General features: G+C 37.6%; 2 protein-coding genes across 2 annotated transcripts; both read left to right on the top strand.

Annotated features, from left to right (window-relative positions):
- The first annotated feature begins 2,390 nt into the window (after window positions 1–2,390).
- LOC105452167 lies at window positions 2,391–14,409 on the top strand. The gene is made up of 6 exons (XM_011693056.1): window positions 2,391–2,667; window positions 8,092–8,306; window positions 11,287–11,419; window positions 11,712–11,845; window positions 12,762–12,966; window positions 13,331–14,409. Exons 1-6 carry the CDS (start codon window positions 2,598–2,600, stop codon window positions 13,441–13,443), a joined length of 870 nt encoding a protein of 289 aa, XP_011691358.1. The 5' UTR covers window positions 2,391–2,597; the 3' UTR covers window positions 13,444–14,409.
- Window positions 14,410–16,871: 2,462 nt separating this feature from the next.
- LOC105452168 (trypsin) lies at window positions 16,872–23,444 on the top strand. Its single transcript, XM_011693059.1, has 6 exons — window positions 16,872–17,254; window positions 18,249–18,340; window positions 21,906–22,083; window positions 22,196–22,330; window positions 22,726–22,857; window positions 23,106–23,444. Exons 1-6 carry the CDS (start codon window positions 17,081–17,083, stop codon window positions 23,346–23,348), a joined length of 954 nt encoding a protein of 317 aa, XP_011691361.1. The 5' UTR covers window positions 16,872–17,080; the 3' UTR covers window positions 23,349–23,444.
- The last annotated feature ends 622 nt before the right edge of the window (window positions 23,445–24,066 follow it).

The raw sequence follows: 24,066 nt of genomic DNA on the forward strand, positions 1-24,066 counted from the left end.
TAATTAATTTTACAATATATACATTACTATTACATTATTAACCTATTGCTATTACAATATTACTAAAACAAATCTCAATATACATAATAATTGTCAAAATATATAATGACAGCCGCTCAACAAAGTAAGCATAGTGAGATAACCAATCAGCATCACGGAAAAACGGTAACAAATAATTTCGAGAAATGCGAGTTATCGACTTAACATACCTTTTTTTAGATAGGAACTATATTTGGTGGATAAAATAATTATGTTTCAGGATTAGGAGGGATTAATTAATTAGAGACAACGAATTTATACGTTATTTATAATCAGAAATTTTGTAATAATTATAAGCGATTCTTTTTCATTTGAATTACCGCGGCGATTAACTTGCTAAGAAATACCTATATACAGTAATTTATTAATACGAATTATTAATTAATAATTTCAAATTTGACATGCATAAAAAGGAAGGCAGATTATGGAATTAGGAAGGAAATGATGAATTATAATGTAGTTAGAAATTTTATAAGAGATTTGATGCTTCGACTGAATCAAAATTGAGTTAATTAAAATTGACTAGTAGCTTATCCTGGATCGTAATAATTTAATAGAATTAATTAGATAAATAATAACGATTCTATCGTCTGCGATCTGATTCGACTTTGTAAATGTTTTTAAAAAATTGCCCTCGGGCTTATCATTTTTGGTCTTTTTTTGGCGATCTCGCAAGCGGTGAAGTTTCATTCGTTGTTTTATTCATCGTTTTATCCTAGTTTCATCATAGTTTTATTCATTGTTTTTATTGAATGAAACTAGAACAATAAAAAAAACAATGAATGAAACTTTATCGCTTATCTTGTTTAGTCGTAACTTTCCTTTCTCGATCACAGGAAATCGATGATTGAAATCTTTCCCATTTTTCAATATCAGGATCGATAGACCGGAATGTTACAAACAATTAAGCACAAAAAATTCCCATTTTTATTATTTTCATTAATTTTTATTAATTTCATTATTCTAAAAAAGTTAGATTTTTTAAAATAAATGTTTTTTTATATAACATAATATTTTCTTAAATAAGATAACAAATGTATCATAAAATAGTTTGATTCATAAAAACGCGAAATCAGAGCAAATGTCAGAATTTGTGCGTTAGGCATTTAAGCCACCTCGTCACTTTCCTTGAAACGGATGGAAAATAAAAGTAATGTTAATAGTGAAAGCTATACAATAATTTCAGCAACTCGGAACTTTATTGATTTTCTTTTTCCCGTAGAATAATTTAATTCGCAAAGCAAACTTTACTTGATATATTCCACTTCCAGCATCGCGTGAATGTATATGTTAATTAAAAAGAATTTACACGTTATTCTTCGAAGCAAGGGATTCGTTTTACGATGTATATTAAATTATTTTCTGTTGCCTTCTCCTTTTCGAACATAAAAATAACAAATGTAAAATAATAAAATAATTCTTTTCAATATTAATTGGAAGAATCACGAAAATCTGCTGCTCTGTAACAAGAAATAAAATATAGAAATTCAAGGGATACAGTTTATTTGATTTACCAGTTTATATGAATTTACGAGGCCATGAAATAAATTCGTATCACGTACATACACGACGGTACACATACATACATGCACAAAATTTAATTTATCCATCTTCTTGCCCAAGCTAGGATAAGCAGTTCTTTATTATAATTGTTAAAGAAATGAAACTAATTACACCCCGTACCTCATTAAAATTGCTTTTTTTTTTTAAACAATTTTTCGAGGTGAAGACGTGATTACTGGAATTCTGTATGAAGGTTGAACTCTCCCTTTTTAATCTCCGATTACGCTCGTTACGAATAATTGAGGGGAATAAAAGCGAAATGAAGAGGAATCAGGATATTCGGCGATCTCCACGAATCTGGTCTCTAATTTCGATCATTGAAAATGCACAGGTCGCGGGCCTCGCATCGATAATTCTACCCCTCCGCTCGCTCGCTCGCTCGTTTCGCACGACGGTCAACGACCCCCTCACGCCTGTCAAGGAGAGAATCGGCGTACCCTCGTTGGATTTTCTCCGTCCGGGGAGCGCACGCGGGCATCCCTTAATAAACCGGAAGGCGGCCGGTCCCGCCTCGTGCGGGCGTCGCAGGCGCCCGAGCCGAGCGGCGAGCAGCGAGGCGAGCGCGCGCCGCCACCCGCGCCGCGTCGTCGCGCGTCGTCCCGCGTCGCGTCGCGACGCGCTCCCCCGCGCGTTTTGCTCGCGCGTACGGGGTGGGGGAGAGGGTCAGGTCGGTCGAACGGGAACGGGTCGGTCGAACGATCGAAAGGCCCTGCTCCTCGGCTCAGTTGTAGCGCCGACTCCCCGGCATACACGAGGTCGCGTCGTAGTTTTAAAGGCACACTCTGTACAAACGTAGACACGCACGCTCTATCTTCCGTATACCTCCGCCTCGCCTGCGCCTTCGCCTCGCCTCGCCTCGCCTTCGCCTTCGCCTACTACGCCTTCGCCTCCGCCTTCGCCTCCGCCGCCTCGCGCTACGTAGTGAGCAACAGATATTAAAACGTGCACGTTGCCGAGTAGAAGCGAGCCCACCGGCCTCGTAGAAAGCGAAAAAAATGCAGCGTCCGGTCGTCGATCACTGGAGAAAAATCCTACTGCTCGTGTATAGTTTGCCATTATTTTCATGTAAGTGAACGCGCGCGCGCGCCCGCGCGCCCGGCGCTCGCGCCCGTTTTATCCCTCTCGATAACAAACATTGGCACCCTCCCCGCCGCACGCGCGATCCCGTTTCCCTTGTGTTACTCCCCGTGTTTTCCCCGACTCTTTAAGGATTCGTTGTCGTTGGGCGAGGGGGTGGTCGCGCGCCGCCGGCCGAGCGAATCTGACCAGAAATTCGTCGGCTCGTCGTCGTCGGGCGTCAACTCTCGTCCTTCGGACCCGAATCACCCGTTTGAGAGAGCATCCCTCCGATTCCAAAGGGATTCCTTGAAATCGCACCGATCAAGCCCGTCGATTTGTCGATTGATTTTTTTTGGGGTGGCGGGAGGGGGAGGGACAGCATTTTGATATTTATCGCGAACGCCATTTTCCACAATCCTTTCTTATTTTCAGCATTGAATTGTCTCGGCGACTGGGTGTCTTTATTTTCTCTGTGAGTGACGTCTGTTCGAGACGTTAAATGAAGAATAAGGTTCTCCGTTATAAGAATGACTCGCGGGAAAAAGTTTTCGCACTTTCATTTAATCCGCCTATGTATATATTGATATATATGTGCCTGTTGATAAAGAATCGACTCCAGATTGATCAACACGTCCGTAAATAAGGGCTCGGGGAAGGGGGAAGGTTGGTGGGAGGGGGCTTGGAAACATCTTGTACATAGGAGGGTTGGTCTCGCTAGCTCGTAGAGATAATCGTATCTCTTTTTACTCCGCGAAGGGGAGCGACGACGTCGAGTTCCGAAATTTTCCGGAATTTATCGTCACGGAATAGAAATAGTAACATAAAATATTACATATATTTGTAATTTTGTCGTAATAATTAACGTTTCGGCTCGCTGTAGACGATGGACACGATGATTTTTCTGTTTTCTCTCGCAGAAATTGTTGTATTGTTTCAGTTGACGACACCACAGCGGAGGCACAGCAGATTATTCCCCATACAATTCAGTACTCTGACAATATTACACATTTTGCACTTCCATGACGTGTGACATATGTCTCGGGTTAATCGTTCAGTGCACCATAACGTGTTACCGCGACGGAGAATAATCCTACGCCACATTCCATGGGACGTTTTCCGGAGCAAATGTGAAGCGACCACCGTTAGCAAGTCTCACCGGAGTTTTATCCGATATACTCTACAATACTTATATTCAAATTATAGTCATTGCGAAAATAACATAAGTCTGACTATAGACTCGCCAGGATTGCTGGGTGTTGGCTTTCAGAGAAACGCGAAAGTTAAATTTGTCGATATCAAAGAGGCGAGAGTACGCAGCTACCGTATACCGGACTTATGTTGCTTTTAAAATGACTGACTTATTTATATCTTCAAATAAATATAGCATCACGTCGCAGCACGTAAGTGTTGGCGGAATGAAATACTCTCTCACTGTGACTGTTCTGAAAAAAAAAAAAAAAAAAATTAGTGTATGGGTGCTGATCTTAAAAGTGGTTTCCTTCTGTCGCAGGAAGTCCGACATCGGCATTCACACGCTTCTTCAATTGTGGAATTGAATAAAAATAGAACACTTTACTTCATGTACATGAGCTCCTATCATTCATACCACCCACGTAGAATTACTACAATGTATACATTCACTATGAATCCTATGAATGGTCTCCATTTGTTTGGACACACGTACAAGCGCGCACACGTATATATGCACACTGTTAATACATGCCAATACAAATGAAACTCGAAACAATCCAGCCGCCAGTGCAACTTTTTCGCCGAACTATTTTTTTTTCTCCCCCAAACGGTGTCGGTTCTGCCGCGCGTTTTGTAGGTCATCCCACGGCAATTTCTTCGGTCGTAGATCGCGTTTTTGTCACGAAAACGCCGTGTAATCAAATAAATCGTCGTAATGCGACTCAATTCGACCCGGTTCACATTCGGATCGTAAATACTGTACGCCGTTAATAACGCGAGTCCATCCACAGGATTTAAGAACGTCATGAAACGTAAACTAGAAATCAATAGTGCAACAATCGCGGCGTTTTTGTCACGCGCCGCCCGTCGGAACGGGATAAAGTGGCCGTGTCTGTATATCAGCCCGATCGAATGAACGATTCCGTTCTAATGCCAGATCGATGTAGCGCGCGTTACGATACAATAATGCACACGCGGTGTGCATACATAAGAACACTTTGTCAAACGGTTTTGTCCTGCACGGTATAGCAACTTCGTACGACTCAGTTACTGCGAAACTGAAACTATATATATACGCGCGCTCGCCCCGAACGCGGAAGGTAATGTCAAAGGAAATGCTCGACATTGCCGCTTCCCGAAATTCCAGCAGACAAAAGCTCGCGACAATAGTCCGCGCCGCTATCTTAATCGTTAATCGCGGAATTCCGGCTTTCTCGAAATTTCACCGCTCGCCGGCCTCCTTAACAATGATTCGCGATTCGAATTACTATCTGATTCTCCCTCACAATAAGGCGGACATAATTTCGCTATTTCACGGGATCCGTTCAAACTGTTAGAGTTTGACAGATGCGTGTAATAAGTCCGCAGCGGAAAATCCTTCTCACTGATTTGATATCAAATAAGTTTTAATTAAAGTTGCCAAAATTTCCTTAATCGGATAAGTGAAAAATAAAGAGTTTGCACGCGGTACCTAAATCGTATATTTTACTCGATTCATTTTAGAGCGTTATAACAGGAAATTATAAATATATAAGATAATTTATATAAAATCGATATAAAATATAAGAATCTTATGAGCGGTATTTATAGTCCGATCTTATTTAAGATCGTCTTAAACCTAGTCCTCAAGTAGTCTCAAGATCTATCCAATTAATAAAACAACCATATAACATCTCGAAAGAGATCGTACTTAAGACAATCTTAATTTATTAGAATTAGTCAAGCAGTGAAAATAACTGATTTATATAATTTCTTTTAAAAAATATATAAATTTATAACAATGCAGTTTCTGAGATTTTCCATGAATTTTTTGCAATGTGTAAATAATTTAATTAATTAACTAAATTTACTCCTTTGTCTGCTTTTTTAAAGATATATATAATGTATTTTTAAATAGTTTTAAATAGTTTTAAATAGTCATTAATCGTTGACAGTTCTATTATTAAATATAAAATTGGACTATACATACCGCCTTATATATGAAAAAATCCAAGAAAGTTTATTCGAGATAAAGACGAACATATTCTCTGTTGCACTCTAATTAAATATAAAAAGTTTGAAAAATAATTCTGACAGATTTAACGTAATATGGAGCAAAAAATATATGCAAATTGATATAGTTTCAGACTAAGTAGATGCAAAAAAAGTAGGGCATTAAATGAAAATTGCAAATCAATAAAATAAAAAAAAGGCTAATAAATCAGTTTAATTGAAACGGCTAAAAATACGACCACTTTTTCGGTCATTCGCACACAACCTGAGTTTAAAAGCCATTGTGGCAGAAACCAATTATTCGACTATTTATCGATCCAATTATATTCACCCTAATTGCACGTTATTTACATAAGAGAAACCAAGTGTCGGTTCTAAATACTTATTACGAGTTAAACGTTTTGAAAACTCTCACTCGCGTGGCAGTTATAAAAATATTTATATAAAAAAGACTGAAATATATATTATTGAGTATGATTCTTACAAAATATCAAATATTTCTTTTGCAAACAAAGTTTTAAAAAGATTTTTTTATTATTTTTATTTATTTTTCAGCTTTAACACAAGGCATTTAATTTCTTTTATACGAATCGGACGATGAAGTCATATTTTTCTCGTTTTATAGAAATATGGGGAAAAAAATTGCTAGATCTCATAACATAAATATCAGTTCGACGAAAAATATCGCAAGAAAAGTATCACTTTATTATGTCAAAGTAAAAGTACGCAGTTTACGCGGTTATATATAGTCCTTAAAATCAATCGTCTATATATTCTGTACGATCTATATTATATCACTGTTTCAATCAACGTAGCATCGAGTAGAAAAAAAAGTCGGTCGATTCTAATTGCGATAAACTCGTGACGACATAACCCAATCGGCCGTTCAGCTTTAAGCCGATTACACTTATCGTTGAAATATTACACAGTACAGGCGCGTAGAAAATCGCGTGGCATTAGCATTATCCGGCGGCGCGATCGACCTCGAAAATAGGCCTCTTGTCTTGAAACGTCTCGAAATAATATACCATGCGTGCGGCGGTAACGCGCGCTTTCATTCTGATCGATACAGTAACACCTCCCAGCAACAGGGTGGACTGCCACAAGTAGTTACGGTCGGCCGAAGGCCCAGCGGCTCTTCCCCGGAATAGCTAGATTAATCCGTTTCGCCGTCGTCTCGTTGTCACGTCGATGTCAGTCCAATGAAAATCAAATGCAACACGATTGCGAGTCTTGACAGCGTTTAATCGAAATATCAAACGCCGCACTGACACGTCTCGTTATTATTATATTTTACTTTGCTATATAAAATAGCTCCGAGCCAATAAAACAAGGTGGACAAGGAGATAGGATGGAAAGAATATGTCGCAATATTTTGCTCTAGTGACAAATTCCCATGGGCAATTTGGAGTTGATCTGTCTGTCGTTCATGAGAATGGCGAGGCAGACAGTTTCTATAGTTATAAAGAATTTCAAACGTAGGAGCTCTTTTATGGAACAAGTTTCAAGAATAAGTTACGCAGCAGGAAATGATAGGAACCTTATTCTTCCCGTTGAATTTCAGATAAATTTTTATCTTAACAGAATATGGTCCCAAGATTTAGGATTACGTGCACGGAAGACACCCTATATACGTGACCCTATTTAGGTTTGTAGGTTACGACACCCCTTGAAGTTAACCCCCGACGAATTCAATTCTAAATGAATATCACATAACCCTAGGATATATGGAACACATCAGGCAGCAGTTTTACGATTTTAAAAGTTCTTGCTTCATTCTTTATTAAACAATAGTCTTTCGACGTATTTGAATGCTCGCAAAATATCATAAAGTTTTTTAGTCCGCAAAACGTCAAACATGTGCAAACGAAAATAAAAGATGAAAATATCTGAATAATTAAATTGATCGCAAAAGTCGATTTTAAATTATAAATATTCAATCTTAAAATAGAGATATATGTTAAAATTTCGCTTTTCTCTCATGTCTCGACTAAATATAAATTTTAACTTTCAGCTTTTTTGGATTTTTTATCATTTACTAAAATAAAAAAAAAAACTCATTGTAAGATCATCCCTTAATCGCATATTCCGCAATTTTTGCAAGTGCCAGAATCCCGAATTAATAATACCGTTCACATTGTAGATAACGTCCAACGTTATGACGTTTTCGGTTGCCAGAATTACATAGTACTGTATATATATATATATACATATACGTATATACGAACGGTAATTTCACGATTCCAGACGCGACACTGGCGGATCACATGAACGTGCAATTGATAGCGCCGCAGTACGTAACGCACGGCAGCACGGCCACCTTGCTGTGCAACCACACTGTCGCGGACGACTTGCTGCACAAAATAGAATTTATGAAGGGCGAGAAGAGGATATTTCAGTACATTAAGGAGAGAAATCCGCCGTATATCCCAACGCAGCACATCGACGGCGCCATACTGGAGGTGAGCGAAACAGATAACGGTCGCGCGCGAAAAAAATAAGGAGCCTTTCAAAATATACATACCCCTTGTTAATTATTTTCTGCGTTTCCTTTTTTTACTTTGTATACTCTCGTCGTTTCATTATTTAGCTGTTATTCGAGCGCGCGCCCAACAGGATCGATAAGAGAAGGAGAGGTAATGGTTAATTTCATGTCAATTAACTTTAAACCTGGTTCATCCGATTCTTGACAGCTCATAAATATTTTGAATATCGCTTTACACCCCAGTGACGTACAACGTGACTTTCGCTTTGACGTACATAATTATCTCAAAGGCATCTCGCAGTCGTGCCGCAACATGGCATGCAGGTTCGATAACACGTCTACATAAATTTGTGTCAAATTTACACGGGCCGAGACTGATGGCATCGACCTTTGCATCTCAATCTACCCACAGTTATATATATAGCCACGTCTATATTGTCGCTTTAAACCTGAATGTTAAACGAATTTCTATCTTCGTAACGGAAGTCGAAAGTGTCTAGACGGGAAGTGTTAAGATATAAATTGAATGATCGCTTGTGTATTCAAATTTCAACAATAATTCTAATGTTTCGCTATGCAAAATAATTTGAATTCAGCCTATTTGAGATCTGATTTATCACTCGAAAGCGAAGAGATATTCTCTGCGTTTTCAGAATATATCTTGAATCCTGTTCTTTCATGTTTGTATATAGCATTGTGTAATTTTAGAATTTATTGTGATTTAGTTTATAAATATATCGTGTAAAAATTTTACACGTATATCTTGTCTCATTTTCCACTTCGTCCTTATTAAGATTTCAAGATTCAAGATTTCAAAAACGTACTCATAGTAATACTACACGTATAGTAATACTTTCTTTTACGAGCAAAGTTTATACATCAAACTATGAAACATTCGTTTTTCTTTTAATTTTCCTAAGTATTACTTTATGCACAATGTGTATTTTCGCAGCAGACATTTATTTATTTTTTTATTGCAAACTTTTCGCTTCACTTTCTATTACATCGCGTACCTGTTTATGTAATGAAATAACGTCTCTCTCTCTCTCTCTTTTTTTAACCTGTTGTCTGACATTATTACGTGTACAGGTAAAAATACAACTTAGTCAGTATACTTGTCCCGCACGTCGGTCTATAAGAAAAAAAAACGTTGTAAACAAAAATCCAAAAATAACGAGAACGCCCTCGATGGCGATCATAAGCTGAATATCCGGAGTCCGCTCCTGTCTCTTGCCAATGATTAAGCGAGCAAAGCTAACGCATTTACCTAAGGCGCAGTCTTTTATGCATCGACACAAAGCAAAGTTATTTACGTACATGTACATGCACTCTCCGCACCACGTAAAATCGCCCTCCCCCTAACCCTTGCAACGGCAACGTCGTGCGACAACGCGTGGCAGCGCAATTTCCCTCGCGAATGTGTTTTCGATGGAGGTGCGCGCTGCGCAGAGATGGGTGATCTATTAAAAAAAGAGATAAGGTGGAAAACCAATACTTGTGCTAATCCATATGTGATATCCAACGTCACACACGGAGAGGACGAGCGCTTCTGGCCGACCTGTGTATGTAGAGTCAACACATTAATAATGAGGCTACACGTGGCAGAAATAGAACGTCCATTTGACGAGTGCTTCAGGCTGTTGATGACGGGCGATTGTAAGCGCGCCGAAAAGGCTTTCCGCCCTTTCTTCGCGATGTGCAAAGAGAAACCTTCCGGTACTTGGCAGTTTTCATCTACCTCGTCCTCGGCGGCGGATAGAAAAAAAATCGATCGAGTTACACGACCGAGATACGCGACGGATTTTCTGCTTTTACAAATCTTCGTCTTTCTTTAGAATACACCTTTGTCTGGGAATCAGTTCCTTTTCTAATGTTCAGTTTGCTATTTCTGTGGAAATTTTCGAAAACAGTCGATAGCTATTTTATGTCGTTGCAATTTGGTATAATTCTTCGTTGTCGACGGAAAATTTGCGACTGTTTCGCTCAACGTTTATTCCGAGATATCTTAAAGTTATTACAGTACGTCATGAAAGATGTAGGTAGAGATAGGCGTAACAAATGGGGCGCTAAGAATGATTAGATCTAAGCTACTTAATAACGAAATTGAGTTAATGTAATAGGAATTTCCAGTCGCTCTACCCTCGGTAATACTATGATTTCTGAAATGAATGGTAATAATGGAAAAAAAAAATGATTGCGATGATGAATTGCTCGAACTCTTGGAATTTTTACATTGCGCGCTAATCTAAGAAAGAGATTTTCTTTTCATAATTTAAATGTTTGTCGTCCCAATACGAAATAAATTGGGTAGGTATTTTAAAGCAAATTATTCTCGACAGATATAATCTAAATATAACAGAATGAAAACTGACAGAAATAAACGACTAGACTGCGCTAGTTGATTTTGGATTACATAATTCTCAAGTGTTCTGTTTTGCATTTTCAAAGTGTCTCCCGTTGCTCATGCATCCACTCGATATAATTAAAATGGTTAGATGAAAGGAATACAGTGACAAATCCCGGTAAAGCAAGTTGGTACATAGAAGGAGACTCTTGAACTTTTCAGTCAAAGTATAACTCTGGCGTACTTCATTATCAAATTCAACGTATTTGAAAGCGGAAGAATAACAGGTTTAGAAAGAAAAAAAACCCGCCGCGATACAAAGGTATTTCATTTTTCTCTCGCGCCAACGTAACTCTTCCTTTTTCAACAACTGAGCTTAAAGAGAGAGTCCGGAAGAGACGGTGAATATAAGGGAAAAAATCACGCTTTCAGAAAAATTAATTTTCACGCGATTTTATGCACACTTGTGCTACCTGTACAATATTTGTCACTCGTGTTCTTTCGCACAATGTGAAGGGATGTATCTCGATTAAAACGACGTATTGTGTCGTTCAATACTTGATCACGCCGCGCCGTGCCGATATTAACGTGTCGCTTATTCTTTTTTTTCCAGTTCTCGAAGAACGGCACGACAATCAAATTGCACAAAGTACGTTACGAAGCTTCCGGTTATTATACCTGTGAAGTGACTATGACAACACCCATTTACACTGCTGGCGCTAATCCCGTACACATGATAGTGATATGTGAGTTGGTTGTGTCAATTTTACAGGAACAGAAGTACAAATGTCGCTGCTAATGGCATTATAATATTGGATTGTATTAAGTTTAACGAAAGGCTATTTAGGTACTAAGCACGATGTCGGTATCGATCTAATAATCGGACCGAAATAATCTTAATTAATTTCATATGAAAACTGTGATTAGATGTTGACATTTCTCGAAAGTAGACGCCAATATTTAAACACGTCGATAATATTGACCACTTTTCAAATATCATCGCGCATCTACGATCATACCTTTTACAATTTCTTTTAGCTCCACAGTCTCTGAATCCTAACATTACGTTCGAGAAGAGCGTATACGTGGTAGGCGAAAGCCTGGAGGCAAATTGTTCGTCTTCGCCCGCACACCCAGTTCCTTACATAACGTGGTTGATAAACGGCAAAGAGGTAATGGTCTTTTGAGTATAAAACTAATTTCAATTGTTTGATAGAATACAATTTAGCTGTTTAATTATTTTAACAATTACACATACACACACACACACACACACAGACACAAATTATTATAGAAGTTTTATACATATACTTACATTATTACTAAAGAACTTATATATATTTCTTATCGCGCTCTTTATTCTAACGATACTTAAAATACTTTAGCCCAATAGAATTATTAACGTACTAGTATATTTTTACATGCACTCTGCGTGTTTTATGTACAAAAAAAATTGTATGCTTTACTGTTTTTTTTATATTTTTACACTGACAAGAAAAAAGTGTTAAAAAAATATTTCTTATTTCACTTGTTTACACAGCAGTCACGGGCTGTCAAACAGTGTTTGTTAATTTAACAAAATACTTCTTAATTCACAAAAATATCATGTTAATGTCGTTGATGTAGATTTAACTTAAAATATATATAATTGAACTAAAGAAAAAATTATAAAAATATGAAAATATCATGAGCTAAAGAAAATATCACAAAAATATCATGTTAATGTTGACATTGTTGACGTATGTTTAACTGAAAAACATACATAATTGAACTAAAAAAAAATTGTCTATAAACCGCATTTAGTTATATCAACTTTTTCTTTAGTTCAATTATATATGTTTTTCAGTTAAACATACATCAACATTAACATGATTTTTGTGATATTTTCTTTAGTTCATGATATTATCATATTTTTATGATATTTTCTTGTCTGATATCAACTTTTTTCTCAGTGTATATTTATAAAAAAAAAGTTTGCTTTCTATCTTGTTCGAACTTGGACATAATTAAACGCAATTTAAATTTTAAATGTCTCTTGAAATATTCCCTCGTTCGATTGTAATTTTCTGATTATTGATCTCGCCTTAGGTGGATATTGATCGGGTGAGTCATTATCCGCATACATATCATAGAGAGACCAATCTGATGTCCGCTACCGCCAAGCTGAAAGTGGAGGTTTCCGCCTTGCACGCCGGCGAAAACGGACTTCTTGAGATCAGCTGTCGGGCAACAATACCCGATTTTCCCATACACCACGAGCAATTTGCCGATATTAGAAAAAAGACGGTGTCAGGTAAGTTTTTCACGACGGAAAGATATTAAATTCTTTTTCACGTAGCGCGACGTAGCCACTTTGACCACTGAATATGCACACGATGCCGAAAAATAGAACAAGAGTGTGCTCCCATCATATAAAAATGTGTAGATCCGGGATTATTTTATTGAGAAAACCAACCGTTGCGCGTCGAAAATAAAGAAACACGCGCGCATTTCCATTTGCGAAGTCAAACTGACTGCACTCTCCGGGACCTTTGTACCTTTTTGCGTGTTTGCCCTTTACCGGCCCTCGGGTTCCCATATTTTTTTTTTACCATTAACAATTTATCAATAACAGAAGTAAAAGCCCCGATTTTTTGTATTCGTGCGACTTGTTTCAGTGCAAATCATACCAGCGCCGGATGTGACGTCTTCCGCGGCGATTCTCATACGAGAACTAACGCTACCTACAATACTCTGCATATTGAGCGCGATGCACGAGTTTATTCCTTAATAAAAAGTCAATTGCTCTAGGATAATTCGGCTGTAAAAAATATCTAATTATAAGGATATTAAGGCGATGAAACGTAAGATCGAACAATCACAATGTCTTCCTTCGATATATCGAAATACACGGGGGCAGCGGTTTTATTGTCTTTGCAGAAGTTTTGTAAACTCATAGACGCGGCTTCTTCGTGCGCAAACTATTTTCGATTATTGCTTATAACGAGCGTCGTCTGTCTCGCGAAACATATCAATCCCATTGTCATGAGAAAACAAATGTCCGAACATTCGGCAAGCTGTGTCGGAAAGCTATGTCTCTTCCTTCAATGACTATATTCGAATCTATTTATTATAGAGTTTATCGTATGATAGAATTCTGAAAATTATTATCTTAAAAACAGGTGATAAGAAAAACGAGCTACGCAAAGATATTTTTGTTCCATAGCAAAATATGTATATATTTGTATCGTTGAATTAATTAATGTATCTTTGAAAAAACAGAGTTTATATTACAGTTTAAAGTAAAACGTGGCTTTATTGTTAAATATATATGAAAAATTTGATCTATATTAATGTTATCGAGATGTGACGTATGCACATTACAAACTGTAATTTATATTTTAATTTAAAAAGAAAACGATATGGTTTTCCGATACGCGTTAATATATAACATTTCATCTAGTCTCGCCTCGCCGCTGGAGAAATACAATGTTTTTTAAGCTGGCAAATACGTTTCTTGTTACTCTGTGCGCGCACATTTTTATAAAAGCTGTGCAAAAAAAGTCTGCTACCGTAAAAAAAAAAAACGCTTTAATATCAATCGAATCAGTTTAATAGATTTTTCCCTCTTTCGGGAAACGATATCTGATTCATCAATAGCTCAGTTTTCCATTTCTCATTAATATAGACTTTTTTCCTTTTTTTACAATATTCCCACATCGTTCAACCCATTAGGATCTCGATAAAAATGAAAAAATAAAAAAATAAAAAGAATTTTGATTTGATTCGCAGTAGATATAAATGGTCTTTTTAAATTTTTTTTTATATTACGCCCCGTTTCATGATGTTTCATGATAGCACACAGCGATGAGATCAATTTTCCGACAATAATCTAGAAAAGTGACAACTTTTTCGCGTATAATAGGACATAGATTATACTAGAGCAAACGTTCGCCGTCATTTTCGCCGTAATTCGGAGCTTAGCGCTCCGTAGGAAACATATCGTGTACCCAAGAAATTCAAAGCAAGAATGGCGTAAGTCAAATGACGCCCAGCCAGACGTGTTTGGTCGATCGACGTTAATATCACGCCGATTCAAAGTCGATCAACATTGATTCGACGTCGATTCAACGTCGATCGACAAAACGTTTCTTGCTAAGGCGATAACGTGTACGGTACTCTGATCTTTGCACGTATAATCGAAATGTCTCCGAAACTGTCTTCTAATTTATAAATTGCCCTTTTAATAAATTAACGAGCTACCACAAGAGTGCTCACTTAAGCCATTTTTGTTTTCGATTCTTCTCATCTATACTTCACGTGACTATATAACTGCAGAACTGAGGGATATCGATGAAACGGGATGTACAACTATCACACAATCAGTATTACATTTACGACTTCCTTCAGCGTATTTTTAAAGAGGCAAGCTTAAAAAACACCGCGACAGCGGCTAGGCATTTAGAGAACTACGAGAAACTAGATAGAGATATAACTAGAGACACTCGAGCCAGGGTCTGATCAATAATCAGCAATCGCCCGCTATTACTGCGCGTAATGGCTAAACGATAAGGCGACGATTTATCTGAATTCACCAATGTACACAATCTTGGTCTTGTTATATTGCCTCATCCCCCCGGCGATTCGGAGGGACGGTGCATCGCATTGGTCTTATTGAGGTCGATCGAGAGAACCGGCGGACTGATTCGATCAGGCTCTGACTCCACCATCTAGTAGAAAAGTAGCGATTACGGCCGTCGTGTTTGCGGCCGGACTTTTTGGAACACTATTGGGCGCGTTACCCGTCGATACGACATGATTTTTTTTGACGGGATTTAAAAAGACTTGATGCCGATATACCGAATGGTATCCCATTATTACGAACGGTTTCCCCACGACCCCTTTAACGCGGGATTATCACTTGTCTGTGTCGTGACATACCGCCTCCTCGTTAAAAAATCATAATCCTCTCTCTCTCTCTGTCTCTCTTTGCTGTCGCCGGTACTCCTACTAAATACCAGCAACTTTAAAACAGCCATATTGGGCTGTATAGCGTAAGGGTATGTTAGTATGACTACCTAAGCTGGCTGCTAAGGTACTTTGGAACACTAAAAGGATTATGCCGATGAACGTTTACGCTAGAGTGAACGCGAACGATGCTTTCCGAGGCTTTAGAGTACTAGTCTAATCTTGATTATTAGGATAATCGGAGGGTAAAACGTATCATCGTCTCCAGTTAGACGACTAATCTAACTAAAAAAGTTTTGATAGCTTTCACAGATCGAATCGTATAAGTCCGTAGCTTAATGTTACGACTATATAGAGGTACTCACGCGCGCGATCGAATTCGGTTTACAATTTAATATTATAAAGATTTTAAAACGGCAGACTACTAAATGATAAATCAATCGTCATAGTTAGAGAAAGGTGGAAACATTAGGGAACAAACATTGACTACTAGTAGTGCTTTATAGAAGTAAAGAATATATTTATGATTAATGAATTTTTATGCGTATTTCACAGATTGCGCGACTATTTGCTAAAAAAAAAAACAAAAAAATCGAGATAACTCCAATCGCGTGCAAATTCTTACATGCTTTCAAACTTGCAGTAAATATATAATACTTTTTAACTTTTAATTGTATTTATACGACGTAAAGAGCTAGACGGGGGATCGTCGGTCGTCTGAGCGAAGTTTGAAAGCTTGGTAATGATATTTTAATTGAGAAGTGCCTTTTCATATTATCCGCAGAATTAGAAAATATCTCAGGCAGATTTTAGTCTGCTAGGCGACACGTGCTTTGCCCGGAAAGCAAAAATCGCAACCGCTGAGAAACTTAATATAGAAAAGAAGTCGTCTTCTTTAACGATCTCACTCTTTAATACAGCTATTCTTACAGTTTAGTCGTTTCAGCGCTCACTCTAGCCTCGTCGAAAAAAAGCTCGAAATTTATTATATTGGAAGTTTCATGCAGGCTTGCTGTTTCCAGCTGCACCTTCCTTATATAGAATTGATTTTCAAGGGAGGAGGGATTTTGGAGGGACGAAGAAGGGGGGGGGGAGAAGGCGAGAGAAGATGTCATGTGCAAAAGATTATATTTGGAGTACTTCACATCAATCAATACGGAACACGCCAATTCATGCGGTGCTACGCACACAAAGGCTCTACTTTTTTTTTTATCTTTCGCAAAGATACATCACAATTTCGTTGCCACGTGCGCTCCGTGCAGCTTCGGAGCTTCTTCAGAAGCGCAACGATAATTTATTTATCTTTATCTCGAGCGTGTGGGAAAACGCTAAAGGAAGGTGCGCGCGGGCTGGAGGGAGCAGGCCTGGTATAAATTAGCGGAAAAACAAAAGTCGACGGAGCGTGGAGCACAGAAAATGGAGGATCCCGCTAAGTCTTTACGGCGGCTCGCACGCGAGCCATGCTACTCCTCGCGGTTGTGGTCGTCCTAATACCGTATATCTGCCCGATTTCCCCGGTGACCGGCGTCGAAATGACCGCGACGCCGTGGGAGTCTGCGGCCGACGAGGCGGCGGCAGCGGCGGTGCGCATCGTCGGCGGGGAGATCACCAGCATCAAGAATTATCCGTTCATCGTATGCGTGCGACGCGCCCATTTCTATCACGCACACAGGCCCCTTAACCTTTCACCTTTCGCGAAGAACATCGGTTTACCGTCTCTCTCCCTCGCACGAATTGTGCGTGTACATAGAGAGCGTGTGACGCGAACTTCTGACGTCAAAAGGAACGTGGAAGTAAACGCGAAGCGTATTGTGCAAGGTCGCGCCGCGGGGGCGGTTTTATCAACTCGTTCGAAGTTGACTTTTAGCGTTTCAACGCGCGCCCGAGAGAAAACGACCCATAAAATTTCTTTCTAAAACGCCCTTTCGTAGACGAGCGGACTGTTTCAATTTCTAGCCCGCGGTAACTCGCACGTAACAAAATGACGTGGGAGGTGAAGTTTTGACTGACGGATCTTGCAGTTTGCGCTTCGATTAAATTTCACGTGTAGGACCAACTCTCGGACCGCGGAGATATCGCGGTTTTACTAAAACACAAGATTACGTCGTGCAATTTCGGCACTTCTAATTTCTCGTTTGCGCGATACGTATATATATATATATATGTATACACCAAGTCGACGGTATACCGATGTACTTTAAATGCTCGTGCCAATCTAACTTTGAATGCTTTCGAGACAGCCGGAAATCTCAATTTCCAAATAATCAAGCGTTGCCTTGGTAAACGCGAACGTTTGCAGGATGAATAAAGCGCAACAAAGAACGTCTATTCTATTCAAAGTTTTAAAAGAATTAATATAAACAATTTAAAATGTATATCTGTGAATGAGATTTTGCGAAATGTCTTTCTTGAATAGATTTAACGGACTTAACGGAGGGTAAATATATAAAAGAAAAAAGTTAAAAAGCAAGTAAGAGAAGATTACTCGCGAAATTGAGGTTTAAACGGTTTCTCGCATACGCTAGGCACTTACGTCCGAGCTACTATATAGGGCGCAAGGGTTAAGGTGGCAAACCGACTCGACTCGGACTCGGCGAATCCGAATTTTTCAAAGTCAATTCCTCTTAGGTCTCGGTGCAGCGCCGACCCTATAGCCACTCGTGCGGAGGCACTTACGTCGCCTGTAGATTCGTCCTGTCGGCCGCCCATTGCATGGTCAGGTGCGTGTCAACAAGACTGCGTTTCGCATTTTGCGCTATGTCTGTCGCGGAGGGTGGTGTAGTCTGTCTCTCTTTCTAGCCGGGGCTTTAGCACTTTGTTCGTCCTTTATACGTATATATGTATATCTCCCCCCCTCCCCTTCCCTCCCCACCCACCTTTCCCAACACGCAATCTTCATCCCTGGGACGTTTGAACAAAGACGGGATTTGAGAGATCCTCGAATTACATCCCAGGATTAAGATAGCGGCACTCTCTTTGTCTCTGTGAAATCACGGGGGAGGGGCGGGGGATGAAAAATGAGCGAGGATATTTCACGTGAAGTTTTTCAGACTAAATCGGAACACGTGGACTCTCCGAAAATGTTTATATAACAGCGCACGACACTACTTAAGCTTGATTCTCTGTTAATGTTAACTGTGATCTTTTCAATTTAATGCAATCAAGGTGTCAATCTCTTGCTTATTTGCTCGTAATTCGTATATGTGTAAGAGTGTATGTATAAAAAGTTATTTGTTCTAAAGGCTACCGCGGCCAATTATGATTAGGGAACACTGCCACATCGTACAGCGAATTTATCTTTTCATGTGATATGCTTTAGCTTTTCTGTGATACATTTGCCACACAAATTTAAACAAATTATAATATATACATTTGCGTTGTAATAACAATTGTGATAACGTCACAATTTTTTTTTCTCAAAAATGCCTTATATTAGAAGTTCTAAATTTAGATATTGAAGCATATATATACTGGAATTTTATATTTAAATTTCTATTCCTTTAAAATTCTAGATTACTTTATAATTACAATTTGAAAAGCACTTTGGAAGAAGTGTACATACAAAGCATTAATTCCTTTTAAGCTGTACAAAATTACTTAAGCTTCAGATAAATTTTAATAAGCTCTCTGAAAACGCGAAAAAATTTAAATGACTTTTTTTTAGATACTTTTCTTAAATTACTTTCCCTTAAAGATTTAAATTAATTTTCTTCGTTTAGTGAGAAATGTCGAGCGAATCTCTATATTTAAAAATGTCCAATATCAAGGACATTTTATCGTCACACATTTTCGTCGCTTGCTTTTAATACTTATTAGGACGTAAGGTATTCTCATATGGGCAAATTTTCTTCAAATAGGTTAAACTGTCTTTCGCTTTCACTTGCAACCTTTTAAGAAGCTGAGAAAATCTCTTCTCAGTTTTTGATATAATTAGTCGTCAAATACGGAGCTGTCTATGTGATCTAACGAATCTTTTTAGATTTAAAGTAAGTTTCGCGAGGGTAAAAAGAACGGAGGGAGAAATCGTTTGCTGGCTGAAGTATGAATTGCATCCCGATATATTCACGGGGATATAATTGTCTTATTTGTAATAAGCGAACCGAACGCCCTGGTAAGACATTTTAGGATTACACCACATTACATGAGGTATTAGTGGCCGTGTTTAACCTCCTTGCTACTGCAGAGATGTATGTATAACGGTGTTCGCGTACACGAGAGAAAAATATAAGCAAGGCTTGTGTTTGATGTGTAATGACGTGTCTTGTAAGATGTAAAATCGCTTCCATATATTTGTGAGAAACCGTAAGAGGTCGGCAGACTTAAATTTCCAGTAATCTAGTTTGGAAATGTATTGTAATATATATATTTCGAGAGAGTGAGAGTCTCTCTGTAAGAGATATTTATATCTACACACGTTCTATGAAGTATTCGTTAAATATCGCAGAGAGATGTATTTCTGAACGGTACGTTCTGTAATGCGTATAAGAGTAACCCAAAACGTACATTCAGTAGGCAATATTTATATCGCGTATGCGAGAAACATACGCGGAACATTCGGACTTATATTTTCGCTACTGAATGCAACCCTCCTTCGGACTGTGCAGCAAACAGCAAAAGTTCTCTCGGGTGAACGGGATTGGAAGATAAATCGAACGAACAGGGTGGCAGCGATCGGACATATAATAATAACTGTCTGTTGACAATCGGCGTGTCAATTATAGAGCGATTTTTGACTCCGTTTCTCCCGTCCCGTTCATCCACCCTATACATGTAACTGTACTAATTTATTTATTTCTATGACTGTGAGTAGTGATGTGCTGTCTAGCGTATATATTTCACGAGTAACGAGAAGGTTAGCGGCGCTAGATCCTATAAGGCAATGATATCTGTCGCGGTATCTATCATCTGTGTATCGATTAGCTGTGTACTAGCGATGAGATGTACTACTACTCACGTGAACGTAGTTTCTGTTTTACGTGTCAGCTCGGCCGCTCGTGATTGTACGTACTACGTAAGGGAAATTGGGGCGCAATCAGTACGTTCGTTTACACGACAGGCCGTATAAAATATTAAAAGAAGAGTGATTTAAACGGAACGAAACAAATTGAGGGAGAGCACAGTAATCACGTTGACCTTAATAAACATATTTTCGGTAAAATTCTCCTTGCTCTTTGGTAATTAAAACATTAATTTTATGGAATAAATTTTTATTATGGTACGTTCATTCAAGCCAATAAACGAGCAAACACCTATAAGATAAAAATTAAAATTAAAAATTAAAAATTAAAGACTTAGATGTCAATTTAAAATATTATATTATTATTATTACAGTAACTCACGACTTTCAATCCTAACTTGGTCTTTTTCAGCTGTCTTATATAAATAAACATAAACAAAAATCATTGCATTATGTAATTGTAAATAAAACGAGTTAAAAGCTACGTTTGCTATTTTAGAATAAATACGTAAGCTATTTTAAAAACAGAAGATAACATTGTAATCTTTGACTATTATACAGTACCAATTCTATTCTGTAATTTTTGACTCTGATGTAATGTTGTTTATCTTTATTATGTTACCAAGGGATATAATATCTATAATAACTATATAATGTATAAAAACTGTATATTATATAATAATTGTGTTTAAACTGCATGTCAACTTTATGTCATTCCCGTTTTTAAAATGCAAACATAGCTTTTAACTCGTTTTATTTGTAATTTACATAATGCACTATTTATTAATTATTTATAAAAAATGACTAAAGAGGACCGAGTCAGGTCGAAACGTCTCGTTGTGAGTTATTCTAATAATAATAATATATAATATTTTATATCGATATCTAAGTTTTTGTTCGTTTATTAGCCTGAATTAGTATATATAAGCTTTTTGAAAATACGAGCTATAAATTATATTAAATAATTATAATTTATATTAAATTTTTAATATATTCTATCTTTCTCTCTGCAGTTACTATGAATAAATTTCTAAAGGAAAATTCAATTCTTAATTATTCACTATTCATTTCTCAGATAGCACATAGAATTCAAAAAGAAATCATTCGTATATTCAGTCGTATGTCATCAATTCTAAGTTCATTTTCTGATGTATTTTTGTTGTATATTTAACAATAACATGCTCTCGAACTTCACGATATCATTCAACAGGAAAAGAGTTCGGTCATCGTTTCGCGATCTGATCGCGTCCCACTTTTCCTTACATCGCTCCGTTATTTAGGTAAAAAAAAAAAATCAAGGTGTATAATTAACTGGTCGTTGTTTAAAGACGGTTGCACGACGGTACGTGGGCAGCGGAGAATCCACGCTATTTCTACGTGATAGCCGGCGCGACCTACGTGTATTTACCAAGCTGGGGTTCCATGCAAGTGGAATTGGTAGACAAGACATTGCCGCACGCAGAGTTTCGATTCTCGGACATGCGAAACGATATTGGATTGTTCAGGGTGACTGTTTATGCTGTGTATATAATTCTGTGTCGATAATAAAGAGAGTAAACCTTGTAACCATCGCTTATTGTGTGGCCTTGCACTGTCATCCGTTTGCCCGCTTTTACAGCTGAAGAGACCCCTTTACAGAAACGCTTACGTTAAATATGTCACACTTCCGCCGGTATACATCGCGGATATATTCCAGATATACACGGAGGATTGTGTCGCGGCTGGATGGGGTCGACACATACCTGATTCAGACGTAAGCAAGTTGTTACAAAGTGTTTTATTCAATACGGTACATAAATGAGGATAATATATTCTGATGGAAGAAGCATTTTGTATTTCTTTTCCTTTGTATATACAAAAATGTTCCAAAAGAAATGGATATGCAAATAACTTTTTTTCCAGCATCATAGAAGGCTTGATTTTTATCATGAAATAATAATAGAGCAATTTTAGATTCCGTTTAAAACTGATTTGTTCTAATAAGGTATTCTTCAGCAATTTATCCTAGATGCGTTTTCTTTAAAAATAAAATTTATTTCAATTAATAATATAATTAGCTCCAAAAATACCATACAATTTAATTGAGAATACAAGAAGCTATATCAACGAATAATTTATTTCTTTGACTTTCCTGTGGCTCATTATCAGAAAGGCAGCGGTACGTATTTACAACACGTTCAAATTCCATTAATCTCGCCTGACAAATGCCCTATGCCAAGTGTTCACAAAGAAAAGCAATTATGCGCTGGTGTACTGGAAGGTGGTCGTGATACCTGTCAGGTTAGCGTTAAATTTTGCACACATGTATATAATGTATATGTGTGTGTATGTATATGTTGAGTTCTTCCTTGGAAATACGATATGGCTAAACAAAATATTTTTTTTATCTCTTTGAGGAAAAATAGTAAATGAATAGAAGTAAGAAATTATATTATTTTACGCTGAACAGAAGTCTTGAAAAAATGGTATTAATATTTTGATTTTTATTTTTCTAGATTCTACAATATAAGTACTTATTGAATTTTCAGGGTGACAGCGGTGGGCCATTGCTATGCAACGGAACGCAAGTCGGTATTGTCTCTTGGGGCAAAGGATGCGCTCGTCCGAATACAGCGGGTGTTTATTCTCGCGTGGATTTTTATTTAGAATGGTTAAACGAAACTATTGTTCGAAATGGAGCCGTGAAGTACTCCTTTCAAAATACTTCTTTCGCGATAACAATTATTATTCACGTCTTATTGTTTATATATCTTATCGATCTAACATACTGATTATCATATACATGTAAGCAATAAGCAAAAAACCTACGCGTAATTTTGTATTTAGCTACAAGTTATTATTATTACTATGTCACTCTGAAGATCTTACTCTAAATAAAAAATTACTTATTTACTGTTTATAAATTGAAAATATTAATTTGCATGCAAAAAATAGAATAGTTTAACTATTAATTTCATACAGAGTAACTAGTTAGAAAATTATTTCTTATCATTTAAAAAATAATATCTTTTTAATGGAAGAAAGAGAGATTTCGTTCGTACTATTAAGATCAGTTCAAGATTTCAGCTATTAATAAGAGGAAACATATTCTGCCATTTCCTCTACTCCTTTTGATATGTATCTTGATGCAGTGCACAGTGGGAGGATATGTATCTTAACACAGCGCCATCGTTCTGCGACATTTTCCTCTCTCTCTCTCTCTCTCTCTCTCTCTCTCTCTCTCTCTCTTTCTCTCTCTTTCTTATTCCTTTCGTATCTTCTTCTGATCTTTCAATTTCCTTTCTCTTTCTCCTATTTCCTTTTGCTTTGGTTCCTCCCATTCCCATTTCCTCTTTATCTTAATCTATGTTCTTTTATTCCTTTTTCTTCACCTCGTCTTTCTCTCCTTCCTTCTCCGTCTCCTCCTTCTCCTTTTCCCCCGCCTTCTTCTTCTTCTTCTTCTTCCTTTTTTGGGCAATGTTGTTCTATTTATAAAGCACGCGTGTAACT

The sequence above is a fragment of the Wasmannia auropunctata genome, unplaced genomic scaffold (genome assembly GCF_000956235.1).
Source record: "Wasmannia auropunctata unplaced genomic scaffold, wasmannia.A_1.0 LD336037.1, whole genome shotgun sequence".
Classification (NCBI taxonomy): domain Eukaryota; kingdom Metazoa; phylum Arthropoda; class Insecta; order Hymenoptera; family Formicidae; genus Wasmannia; species Wasmannia auropunctata.

Coding starts and splice junctions, on each gene's coding strand:
- LOC105452167 (XM_011693056.1), top strand. CDS start 2,598: ATGCAGCGTCCGGTCGTCGATCACTGGAGAAAAATCCTACTGCTCGTG. Junction 8,307..11,286: donor TCGACGGCGCCATACTGGAG/GTGAGCGAAACA, acceptor TTTTTTTTCCAG/TTCTCGAAGAACGGCACGAC. Junction 11,420..11,711: donor CGTACACATGATAGTGATAT/GTGAGTTGGTTG, acceptor AATTTCTTTTAG/CTCCACAGTCTCTGAATCCT.
- LOC105452168 (XM_011693059.1), top strand. CDS start 17,081: ATGCTACTCCTCGCGGTTGTGGTCGTCCTAATACCGTATATCTGCCCG. Junction 17,255..18,248: donor TCAAGAATTATCCGTTCATC/GTATGCGTGCGA, acceptor AATTCCTCTTAG/GTCTCGGTGCAGCGCCGACC. Junction 18,341..21,905: donor GCCGCCCATTGCATGGTCAG/GTGCGTGTCAAC, acceptor CGTTGTTTAAAG/ACGGTTGCACGACGGTACGT.